The sequence below is a fragment of the Pogoniulus pusillus genome, chromosome 19, assembly GCF_015220805.1.
Source record: "Pogoniulus pusillus isolate bPogPus1 chromosome 19, bPogPus1.pri, whole genome shotgun sequence".
NCBI classification, from domain to species: domain Eukaryota; kingdom Metazoa; phylum Chordata; class Aves; order Piciformes; family Lybiidae; genus Pogoniulus; species Pogoniulus pusillus.
In genome coordinates, this window is record NC_087282.1 from 20,203,574 (window position 1) to 20,216,395 (window position 12,822).

The 12,822-nt window shown below is 39.5% G+C and overlaps 1 protein-coding gene across 4 annotated transcripts in view; it reads right to left on the bottom strand.

Annotated features, from left to right (window-relative positions):
* AFF2 (ALF transcription elongation factor 2) overlaps positions 1–12,822 on the bottom strand; it is a 357,624-nt gene that overhangs the window by 257,818 nt on the left and 86,984 nt on the right. For all 4 annotated transcript variants that reach the window (XM_064159592.1, XM_064159590.1, XM_064159591.1 and 1 more), the window contains exons 2-3: positions 12,433–12,553; positions 3,621–4,511 (exon numbers count right to left, since the gene is read on the bottom strand). In XM_064159592.1, the coding sequence (XP_064015662.1) occupies positions 3,621–4,511; positions 12,433–12,553 (1,012 nt within the window). The remainder of the gene's footprint in view (positions 1–3,620; positions 4,512–12,432; positions 12,554–12,822) is intronic.

Sequence of the window (12,822 nt, forward strand, 5' to 3'; positions counted from 1 at the left end):
AAAGAACACATAGGATTTAACTATGCAGCTCAAACTTTGAGTGGTAATAATCATCTGCCATCACATAACTTAAGTCGGTGGAGATGTACATAACACAAACGCTCCTTGTGATGTCCCAGGCTTGCCACAACTTACCAAATGTTAAGTGCAAGCTCACAATTAATATATATGTACATAAGTATAGATTAAACACAGAGTGAAGAGATCAGAGCTAATAAGAAAGGAACAGGAAATAATGTTTACAGCTTGAGGATGTCTACCAAATTTCCTCTCAGTTTTAGCTCCAAGGCCATGGCTATCAATTCTGTGTCAAGATAGTTGGTGCATTTCTGCACGTCCCCCTGGAGTCACACAATGCCCTCAGGGCCTCTCAGTTCAAAATTTCTGGATCTCAGAGCCTGGTAGGCAATGGTGCTAGTAGTTAGACTGGGTTTCGCTAAAGACACTAAACCATTTTTCCAACTCCACACGTAGAAAATAATCCTGAGACATAAAACCATGGAGAAAGGTAAAATATGGTTTAAAACTGCCACATAATCATAAAGAAATCCTCAGAGCTAAAATTCTATGGAGGCTCTGTTGTTCCTGTTTCCCTATCAGAAATGGCCATGTGTGATGCTCGTGAGTCTGAACTATCTGTGTGTGGGTTAGTCAAGGTCTGGAAATCACAGACCACCATCTTCTCAGAGGCAGAAAGTGCTGCTAACAGATCTCCTGATCCAGTCTGACAAGTCTGTGTGAACTCACCATGAATCTCTACAAGCTTAGAATTCTGTCACTAAACCACAATCCATTTCACAGTGGAGACATGCTAGCAGCAAGGCATTAAAAACGTTGTCCATTGCAGAGGAACTGAAAGATGAATGGGCATCTCTGCAGGCAGAATTTGGCCCAGTGAACGAGCAAAGATTCCTAGAGCAACACCGCAAGTGACACAAATTACGCTGTAAAAATGATCACTTTCTTACACATGGCAGAATGCTTCCAGGGCACTCAACATCCTATTCCATTAAGCCATAACAAATGACACCATATTTCCAAATCAGTCTGAACTCATCTTTTTTTCTTCAAATATTTGGTTACTTACACACCCTCCCCTTTAGATAGCAAAACCTGCTTTGCACATCCTAACACATGCCATTATTGCAGCACCATCATGTAGGAATTTAGTTTCCTCACAGAATCCCTCATCTTAAGACTATGCAAAATTTTGAGAGAAATCACTGGAGTGCAATCTTTATGCCCACATTCAGCAACTTAAGAAATAGATTCAGAAATACAGAAGATTCGTGGAATGAATTACAGAGAAACGCCCCAAGAAGTAACTCTCCTACTGCTAGTTTGAAGCAGATCACCACTACCACTGGAACAGTGTTATAGGATGGAAACCTGTGGAGTGTGAGCAAAATTGTTTCAAGCAGATCACTACAGTCCAGTGCAGCTTGGGAAGGTTCATAAATTGATAAGCACCACCAAAGGATCATAAGCCTCCACATCAATTGTTTAAAGATTACAACAGAGTCACTCACTGCAGTCATTCTGAAAAGGTTATGGGTTTCACAGGTGTGCACTGTCAGTTCTGATTAAGCTTAAACTAAACCAGTTATCTATAACCTTGGATTGGAAGGAGTTTCATTGCTGAATGCAGGTAAAATCAAATTCAGGATACACATCTGTGGAAAAACACAGAGGGCCAAAGTTCATAGTCTTGACACATGCAACAAAAAAAATCAACCCTCCAAAGTCGGCAGATTTGCCTGTAAAAGATCCATCAGTCTGGCTATTGTCACTTGTTCTGTATAGGAAAGAAAGGTTATTCTGTTACCTTAATACAGCTTTGGATTTTCTTTCCCTCTTCAAATTATTGTCTGCTCTTATAATGCAGGCTTCTTTAAGATCACTATCTGCATTTCTGAAGTGCCTAGAGTTTACCATTTATCTGAGCATAAATGAAATTAATTATACACCTCTACACAAACTAAAGTAGTTATGGCAACAAATTCACAATGTAATTTTTTTATCTCTGTGACTAGTGACTAGGAATCTTTCCAAAAACAACAGTTCACATCAGAGGTTCTCAGAGCTATGCAAAAAGACTGTGGGTGAAATCCTACACTGAACCACATTGCTAATAACTCAACTGATTTCAGCGGTGCCAGGACTGCACTCAAAAAAATAAAGAAAAAAAATAATGTGTTCTTAATAGTTGATACCATTTGTAAAAGCTACATTCCACTTCCAAAACTACTTCATATTAATGCTGCACTTTAAAGCGCCTCTATTGACTCACACTGCTAATAGATGGCAAAAGTGAAAAAAAAACCTATTTGCTTTTGCAACATCATTATTTCCTTTTTTTTTTTAACTTGCCAAACAATCCCAGCGACAAATCGCAACAGACTATGAAGCCATCTACATCAGCAGATTTTTAACCTAAGGTAAAAATAAACAGAAACATCTGTAAAGTAATCGTGTACAAAGCTACGTTTATTAACAAATACATTCTCTAATAAAACACCATCTGCAAGCAACCCTCAGCTTCCACTTGATATAAATAGGCCTTTTACTGTTCTCAGATGCGGTTCCCAGAAAATTATTCCAAGCTCTACTGCAAAACACATCAGTCTTTGTTGCTGCCTGGAATGTTAATAAATAACATCAAGTTTTTACATAGTCAAACAAATTATTGGCTTGAAACAATTATTCCAATAGAAAAAGCTGACCTTTTGCAGTAAAGTGGTTTAAGAACACTCCTCATTCCTAGTATAAAAATATTGCCAAGCAGGGAAATATTTTGGGGCAACTCAAAAAGCTATGAAAAACCATATTGCAATTCTGCTCATATGTACACTATAAACCTACCCTGCAAAGGTTAGTGTTTTAGAGCAATTCAGAGTAAGGGGGAAAGTACATGGAGTGCAAATAGTTCAGTTGGTATCCTTATTACACATCTGTGCTTGGAATGGACATGAATATGAACCAACTACAATGTTCCTCCCAGGACCAGTCTACCAACCAACGATAGACCATTCAACAGCTTAAACTGCTGGTGGCAGAGACTGGGAACGAATCCCAATATTAAGAGCTCTTAAAAACACATAAAAGCTTTAATGGGACACATCTTCATGAGCATTACTCAGAACTTAAGCTACATTAATTCTATTAAAAGCAATAGGAATTTAGCAAACTCCGCAGATAACCCCTTAACTGGTAGAACTATTTAGTACCACTGAAATTTGAACACTGCCATTTTTCCTTAGAGTTTAAAAGAGCAATCTCTCCATCAAACTAGTTCCTAACTGAAAATGCATGACTGAAAACTGCAGTATTAGAGCTCTCTATTTAGAATTCTAGCTAGTATAAATACATTACTCTCAACAGGGACAGAGACTTTTAATACTAATCACAAACAAGCAACACTAGTACTCCAAACTGTGCTTTTAAAGCCTCATTAAATATTGCTACTGAGACTATCACAACAAACTTTGCTAAAAGTAGCCATGCACATTCTAGAAAAAGGAATGTAATTCCAGGAAATGGAACCACATCTTGCCAGAGAGAAATATTCAGTGCCCAAAATGCCCAAATGGTGCTAGAAGAAGATATTTTAAAGTACTTACTTCACTAACAGGAGGAATGTTGAGCTTTGGTACTTTGTTCTTCGAACTAGGTGCATTCGCTTTTCCTTCCAGCAGTGTTCCAAAGGGCTGATTTCCATATCCATTCTCAATTTCTATTGGGGGTTTCAGTTCTGGAGAGTCATTGGGTACCTGGTCCTGACCGTCCATAGGCCGGACATACGCCGTAGGCTTTTGCTGGACCATACTGTTTTTACAGTGAAGACCTGGTGGGAAGTTCTGGGTCGAAAGACCATTGTTTGCTGATAACAAAGAAGTGGAAGGAAGTGGAGATCCAGGACCATGACCTACAAATTCAAGCTCTGTGGGGGACTTCGAATGGCTGTTCTCTTTGTAAGTATGTTCTCCAGGGGCTGACTTTGAATGAGTATGCCTTCTTGAATGTGAAGATGCAGCCATAGAATTTGCTTCCTCGGTTCCTCCAGTTTTATGTTGCTCACTCTGGCAGTTGTAGAGGTCTTCATATCTGCCCTGTGACTGGTCATGAGAAGAGCTATGCTTTGTCCGACTCTGCTGACTACTGGATTGGCTTGGCTGAGCCCCACTAGAGTTGTGACCACCACGTGACCAGTCTGTCCTCGACTTCCTGCTGCTCTGGTGACTGTGCAGCAAAGTAGAATTAGATGACAATGAAGAAGGTGGAGGCATTGATGTCGATGAGTGGCCACTGATTTGATGAGATGGGACCATCCTGTTCCTTGGTTCTGGGAAAAAGTTCTGTTCATTTTTGTCAATGGGTGTCTGTGGGACAGAATTCTTTGGGATTCCTACAAGGTGGCTCTGATTGGAATGGTTGGTTAACAGGTCCTTCATTTCATCATAATTTCCCAATGTGTTCTGGACACGGTTTGCAAGGGCATCGCCTTTATTTGTCTAAAACATGAAAAAATAAAGGAAAACAGTGAGCAAATTCCTGATTATCAAGTTACTTCTCAGAAAGTTGTCTTAGAAGATAGCAAATGTTAGCTATTTAATGGTGTCATGCTGACATTTAATTTAATTTCAATTACATTTTGCATATGTTATATGCAAGAAACTTATCAATAACTGTGTTCAAAGAATCTCTTTAAACAGGCTTGCATGAGTAACACTTGTATGCTGCTTCCCATTTTCTTAAATATGTTCCCAGAGAAGTGTTTAAATTGCATCAGTTATGGATGTTAGGAGCTGGTTTTATGTCAGAGATGTTGGGCTTGTACACTTCATATCATGCAAAACATGAATGTGCAATTACTGAATACTGAGCATTTGAATTGCAATCACACAGTTTATTTAAGTATGATATTGCTCCATCAGCCCCTTGACCCACAATCCTGCCATAAATAGAACCTGGGTAGTCTGAAATAAACAGGGACCACCAAACTCTTCACTCTAGGGTGACTCCAATTACTTTTTGCTAGAGGGTTCAGTTTGACCTGAAGTATCTACCATCTGAATTCAGAAGAGAAAAAGCTTCTACCCACTCAAATGCTACAGGAGCTTCAAATAAAAGATCATTCAAAAAATATTTTCTTACAGAACATAAACAGACATGACTGCCCCCTTCTCAAGTATCAGGATTCTTTCGTTGTCTGTAGGCTGGTTTTATTTGTGAATCGTGCTTTTCCTTGAATTCCAGTAATTATCACATAAATACTGACACATCCATGTTTCGCTGCAATCATACTTTTTCTTTTGAAGCATGAAGTGGGTTTTTCTGGTTGTTTTACCTTTTCTCTTTCACTCACTAAAAGCTGTAATTAATACACAGATAATTTCCTCTCTTTCTGTTCTAATTCCCCCCATAGAGACCTGAAGTACCATCCTTCTACTGACCTTTATGATCAATTAAATGACCAGCAGATAACTATAACATCTTATTCCCCATTCTTATTACAAGACTCAAAGGAGAAAAACACAGCAAAACTAGATTTCCTGTTCAAGCAGATGGTGAACTTCTACAGTCTGGAATTAAATGGCAAACTTGAAATGTCTGTAAGATACTTCAGAATACAGCCAACCATAGTTTTACTTATGTTTGGGTTTGTACAGCAATTCATCCCACAGTCTAACAAAAGCTCAACAGCGGGCCATAAAGGTGGGGAAAGGCAGCACTCTGAGCTCGTGCATGGTCACACTTCAGTCCTCAGCAAGGGCTTCTACCATGCCACTGATCCCATTTTCTTTGAGTATTATGCAGAAGGTTTGAGCGATGAAAAATATCCAGACATGGATTTCTCCTGAAATATTTGCTTATACTACCCACTGCTGAAGTAGACAGGAGATGAGAATAATAGTGTAGAAGGGTGTGGGTTTTTTTTTCCTTACTACTACAAATGACATAAAAAAATGTTGAAAGAGAAGGTAATAAATGCAAATTTCCTTTTGCTCATTCTCAGGGATTGTAACATATATTACCACTGCACTGAGGTAGGGATTTTAAAATTAACTGTTCAGTGTTGTTCCCATCTATATACGTTTTGCCAGTGCTCCTAACTGACACAGTTAATAATCCCAGTTGTGGGGAACCACGAATCACTTTTATTCTCTAAATCTTTAGGTTGGTCATTTTAGTAGCAAAAATTACATTCTAGCTAAGCCAAGAATAAGTTCTTTGTATATGAGCAGTCTCCTTCAACTGAGTTGCACAATGAGCTGTTTGGGCAGCAGCCAAAACCAGACTCTCTCTGTTCAACCCCCAAATTTAAAACAAGGAGATTCCATTGTGCTTAAGGGCCCAGCAGGAATTATGATGCGAAGTCTAAACACTTACATACTTTTCTGCTTCCTCCTTCCCCAAACACTTTAACTCCTTATGGGATAGACATGGGAAACAATCAAGTGTCAACAACAGCAAAAAAAAAAAGCCTAACAACCTTCACCTCTGGTTCATCTGCGCTGCCAGGGTGCATTTGGCTTACTCTGGAAAGCAAAAGTTTAAGGCTTGGATCATCACTGCAATGCTTCGACATTAAACAGCTCTTGTCTAGATCCTCACAGAGAGAATCAAAATATTAATTGGAATGTAGAGCTTCTCAGTCATTTCTGTGTTGGAGGTATCTGATTCTCCCAACTTATTTTCTTTTACATGTCACATAATAAATATAATTTTGTTTGATATTAACTCTGTTTTATGCAGAACACCCACACCTTGGAGATAACCACTCTAGAGATGTTAGGAATTATTTTTTGTAGTCATTTTACTGGGAATATTAATAAAAAATATTTCCTGAAAAAGCATGGAGATTAAATTAATTTAAATGTCCTTAGCATCTTTTAAGTGTACTAAAGCTAATATCCAATCGCTATTGAAGTCAGTGGAAGGATTATTACTCTCTTCAGTGGCCTTTGGATCACATTGCAAAGCAGAAAAAAATACAGTGAATATGAGTGGTAATTTGGCTTGTATTTAAATAAACCTCAGACCAGACTTATGCATCACAAACCCAAAAGCTCAGATGTGTAACACAGTGTAATACTAGCATTTAAGACATATGTATAACATTAATGCTTTTATTTTAATTCCTCAACAAATTCAAGACTCTTCTAAGAAGCAGAGTATTCTTGAGAAGCCTGGAAACCAGCAAGAGACACAAAACCCAGTCATAATTTCTGGTTGCTCTTTGTTACTTGCAGAGTGGGAACAATTTCTACCTTCATAATCCAGATAATTGGCTGATTTCTTAAAGGAAACCTCTGTACATCTTACTTTCTGAACAGCATGTTGAATCACAATTTTGCTGCTATCAAGGAAATGCAGCATTTTCTGAGTATTTCATGGCATAAATTATGTCTGGTTTATGACTCATGGCTAGTAGCCTTCCCCCTCATTCTAAGCTCGTGTTAATTTAGGAAATGCACACCTTCCTACATTTGCTTCTATTGCTTTCCATAAAGATCTGTAATAGAATCCTATTGGGAGACTAATTTGCTAGCTAGCTATTGCATTATAGTTTTACAAAGGGAAGAACTAATGCACTCAAACTTATAGGCCCAATTTTCAAGGGTTTTGTGAAAATTTGTATGAAACTTGAGGTTTCATAATTCTTTCACTTTTGCATGCCTCATAGTTAAACTAACCTCCATGGATTAGAAACTGAGATCTTTTTTATGCTAAGCTTGAATAGCGTGGAGGGCCTTTACCTGAAAAAGATAAATGATTTAACATTCACCAAAGGCTCCCCAATGGAAATGCTGCCCATTGCGCTCTCCTTCTCAAGCTGAACTCTTCTGAGGCAATTCCTTTGAAAAGTAGAAGAATACTCCTACTGTTTTCTCTAAAATACTCATCTCTGAAACTCTTTACTAATTCAAAACATTAAAAGGCATCAACAATTTAGCAGTGAAATTGCAGCCTCTCTCCAGAAAACTCTGACATTGCTTTTTCAAATGTCTGTTGTCCTAACGCTGCAGGCTCTTCACTGATCTCTTCTGCAAAACCAAGCATTAGCAGGATGCACCAGAGTTTGAAGGCAAGACCTGCAACCCACTCGCATTAAAGCGCAACACAGCTGTCATTCCCTGACCTTCCCAAAACGATGCTGGGTGTCATCACATTGTCAGAGATATTGTTTCCCCACATGAAACAGCAGAGCTTCAGAAGAACACTTTTACCTTTTAATACCTGTATAGGGTTAATACTCCTGGCGGAGTGACCCTGAACCTGACCCTGGGGGTCTTGGCCCCTCCCCAGGGGTGGGCCACACTCCAGGTGATGGTTAGCCCACTCCCCTCACTTCCTGTGGTATAAAAGAGGAGCACTTCCTGCTCCTCATTCTCTTTTCCTTTGCTACCTCTTGACCCACACACTCATACTGCATACCAGCACACCACGTGGCAGCCACGAGGCAGAGACACCACCACATTACTCGGGTTGTATTCATCCCTTGTTGTATTTTGCTGTTTTCCCTTCCTTATCTTTTGTAAACTCCCCTACCTCCAATACCTTTTCTAAGTTATTGTTAAACTTTTCCTTTTTAACTTCCAAATTGAGTGAGATTGATTTATTTGGGTGCCCCTACCTTTCTCTCTCTCCCTGTCTTTTGGGAAAAGGAGGGGGAAGAGGGGAGGGCACTCTATAAATTCTATAAATTGTCATTGGGACTATTAAATTTATTAGAGTCTCTGGGAACCTGCATTTGAACCCAAGACAATACCTATGTACAAAGGTATTTTAAACACCCGCAGAAATCTCTTTTCACGTATGTGCAGGCATGCACATACTACAAAGAATCAGCACAGAGAAACACGCGCTTGTCCAAACCTATAACGATCACCCACATGTTATTTGATGGAGTGATATAAAGAAAGATTCTCCAGCAGCCAGAGCAAGGAGATGACAGGTGGAGGCAGATACTCCACACTACTTGTGATATACACTGACACTAAGCTCCCTGAGAATATTTGGACTGCTTTCTTTGACCAAGTTTTTATATCCCAAACTTTAAAGTGATCTTAGAACAGCTGCCAGTTGTTCAGTCTTTAAACATCAGAAGAGCAGTGGTGGTATTCTCTACCCCAACAGTCTCTTCTCTTGTCTCTTTGAAGCAAAAGACAAAGGAACGATAAACAAGTAAGGAAACTAAGTCCAGGGTGATGTCATTGCTGTCTACAACTACCTGAAGGGAGGCTGTAGACAGATGGGGGCTGGTCTCTTCTCCCAGGCAACCAGCAGCAGAACAAGGGGACACAGTCTCAAGTTGTGCGGGGTGAAGTATAGGCTGGATGTTAGGAGGAAGTTCTTCACAGAGAGAGTGATTTGCATTGGAATGGGCTGCCCAGGGAGGTGGTGGAGGCACCATCCCTGGAGGTGTTCAAGAGAAGACTGGATGAGGCACTTAGTGCCATGGTCTAGTTGACTGGACAGGGCTGGGTGCTAGGTTGGACTGGATGATCTTGGAGGTCTCTCAACCTGGTTGATTCTATGGTTCTATGAAATAGAAGATGTGAAAAGAGGTGTTCTCTATTTCCTGAGACCCTAATATTTCTAACCTTCCCTTTGCACTGTAGTCTCCACCTTGCCTCACACCTCTAGATGTTTCAGAAATGTATCAGATATCCCTTGAGCCAATCTCACTAGTAGAGCTAACCCAGCTGTGGATGTGCATCGTGGTGTGCACATCACAAGCCACAAGAGGTGACCTTGCTGCACAGTGTTTTAGCTAATTCTGCTCCCTCTCAGAGCAACTAGAAGAGACAAGATAGGCGCAGCTCATTGTATGCACAGGCCCTGAGTCTCATGCACACACAAACATCTGTTCAGCTCAACATGTAAAAGGAACTAAAACCAAACATGCAGAATATTTGTTCTCACCTCACAGTCCTTCTGTTTTAGAATAAACACGAGTAAAATGTTGAACTTAGCTTTACACTTAAGTTGCCACACATCTACCAGGAGTTAGATCCAGCTTTCACTAGTTCTCTGTGCTACAACTGGTTCTTGGCAAAGCAGAACTCAGGAAGAAAGTAGCCATCTAGAACATTGTCCATTCTGCTTCCCCCTCCCTAGTGTAAAATGTATGCAAGACCTAGCTTTCCTATTTAGTCTTGATTCTCTTTTCCTAAGAAATTTACAACAAATTGAACTATGTTTGCAGGCAATTTCCTTTTAATTTTTATCTTTTGCAATTTATAATTGCAGATCTGAAAAATTCTGTGCCAAGCAGGTGAAAAGTAATACAAACAATTTGCTCAGGGTAACTTTTTGCTTTTTTAGTTTTTCAGGTTTTGACAAAACATATGCTCTGTGTATGCTTGGTGCAAATATGTATGTGCTAAACAGCTCTAAGATAAGACGTTGTAATTCTTAGAGTACAGTAGATGTTTGGGGCTGGGGGGATGTTTTGGTTTCTGACACAAAATTTTGCAGTGATTTGAATACTGGTCTATATTTGAAATCCAAATAGCCACTCACATAATCCAATATATTTGCACGACCTGCAGGAACTCTTAGCAAAATAGGTTCATAGCAAGTTATTATTCCCATAAGGGAGATAAAATGTGGCCCAATGCAGAAACAGTGCACCGATAAGATTTTTGTAACAAACAGAAATAACCCTACAAAGACATGTCCTAGTGCATAGTCCTTATTTGGCTGAGTAAGTCTCCTGTCACGGATGACTGGAATACATCTTGCTCAAAAGAGTAAAGCAGCAATATGTTTTACTGAGGCAAAATAATCATTTGACTGAGTTCAGTAAGTTTGAGGGAATGTAATGCAGTTTAACAGCAGTTTGACAAGGTTCAGTAAGTTTGATTGCAAAGTTCATCTTATTAATTACTGCATGGAAGAAATGTGCAAATGAAATCCAAGTTAAAATCAAGTTAGGATAATTCATGCAAAGACCAGAGATGCAAAGAGTAAGGAGAATCCTCCTGTTGAATCATGAGGTTCAGAGTGGACCCCCTTATTTTCTAAACGTTTGGAGTCTAGGTGCAGCTAGATTCAATCATAGTTTGAGACTTGGGCAACAATTTATGTCTAATGGAACTACCCATACAAGACTTACAATATTATTGAGTAGTGCCACAGATTAGTAATGTTTCATGTTGTTAATTCAGCATGCTTTTAGTTACCTACTGAGGTTTGTCACAGGTAAAGGAATTGTTCTGCTTTGGGTAAAGAAGGATCTCTAAGGTAAAGAATCTCTACCCTTGAGAAGTGTCCCAGCTGGGACAATGGGAGAGTGACCTGGCATGCAGTCCAGCTGCAGTTCAGGGAAAGCTAAATTTGGCCCATCCTGATGGTAATTTATAGGGTGAAGTAGTGGATTCTAGTCAATAGTACAAATAAGACAGATGTCCTTTTTAGCTCTGACATCTTGTTCTGTACTTCCGTTACCTTGCACTCCTGGATTTCAAAGACACCTTTCAAATGTTTTTCAAGACACCTTCACTACTTTGCACTTAAGCCAGGGGCTTTTCAGCTCACAAGATCATCCCAAGCCTGTTGCTCCTTAGTCAGCTGGAACCAAATACAGCTAGGAGTCAAGTGTATCAGGCACAGTCTCTTAGTCTATAATTATTAGACACCATTTGATAATAATGTCAGTCTTTCCTCCTTCTTTTCAGACAATTTTCAAAGAGCCCTCATCCTCCCTATGGCTGCTAACAATGTAAAAATGGAAAGATGAAGTGGTGGCCTTTCAATGGATGTCACTGATTGGGAGGAGAAAGAGATATGGAAATTTACATTCTGATGAATTCTTCAGGGAATGTCTTACTGAAAATCAAAGCAGCAGAAATCATAAAGAGGGACATCCCTTGGTGAGGAAAATCTCAGGCAGCAAAGCTCCTTAGAGAGAATAAGGCTTGTCATAAGTTTCTTTCATATTCTTGTTATGCTCCCCAAAGATTCAGTCTCCCAAAAGACTTCTTTGGATGGTTATGATTGCACAAGAAAGCTTATGGACTCATTATCTCCAGAGAGGACACTGGTTTTAACAACTCAGGCATATCTTCTTAAAAATAAAAGGACTAAGTGATGTCTCTGTAGGAATGAAGTCGCTTCTAGAGATATCAGCTGCACATATTTCTATTGCAGGACTTTGTTCTGTGTTTAGAGGAGGCAATCTTGAACTGGACTGTAACCAAAACTCCTGATTCTGTCAATGCCAACATGTAACACTGGGCAGAGCATTCAGGTTACTCTGCCACCTTATGCTGATTTGGATAATCACTGTATTCATAAGTATAAGCACCCAGGCAGATGAGTTACTTCCATTTGTTATTAGGGATAAGAAGCTTTGTTTGTATTTGTAAAATGTATTCAGGTAAAAGACATTCTGAAAATATAAAGCATAACCATGAGGTTTACCTTGTAGGGTTCACCAAAGAGGTTAAAGCCTGAAGCAAAGAGGTCTTCATCTTGCTGGACTTCTTGGTTTCTTCTCTCCCATTCTTTCCGCTTAAGTGCACTCCGGTCTTGTTCATAGTGACTGAAGAGAAAGACAGAAAAAGGCAACACATTATTTTCCCCATAATTTAGTGATACATCCATCAGTGACACTACCAGTAAGAGCAGCAAAACACCAGCAACAATGCAACTCTTGAGGAGAGTTCTGAAAGAAAGAAGCTGCCACTGACTAATTTTCCCAAATAGAAACTTGGGATTCCCATACTAAGTGAAACTGGTCAGTAGGACAGTCAGTACACTGCTAAACCAAAAAGAGACAGAATTGATATTTTCAAAATAACAGAGCATTAT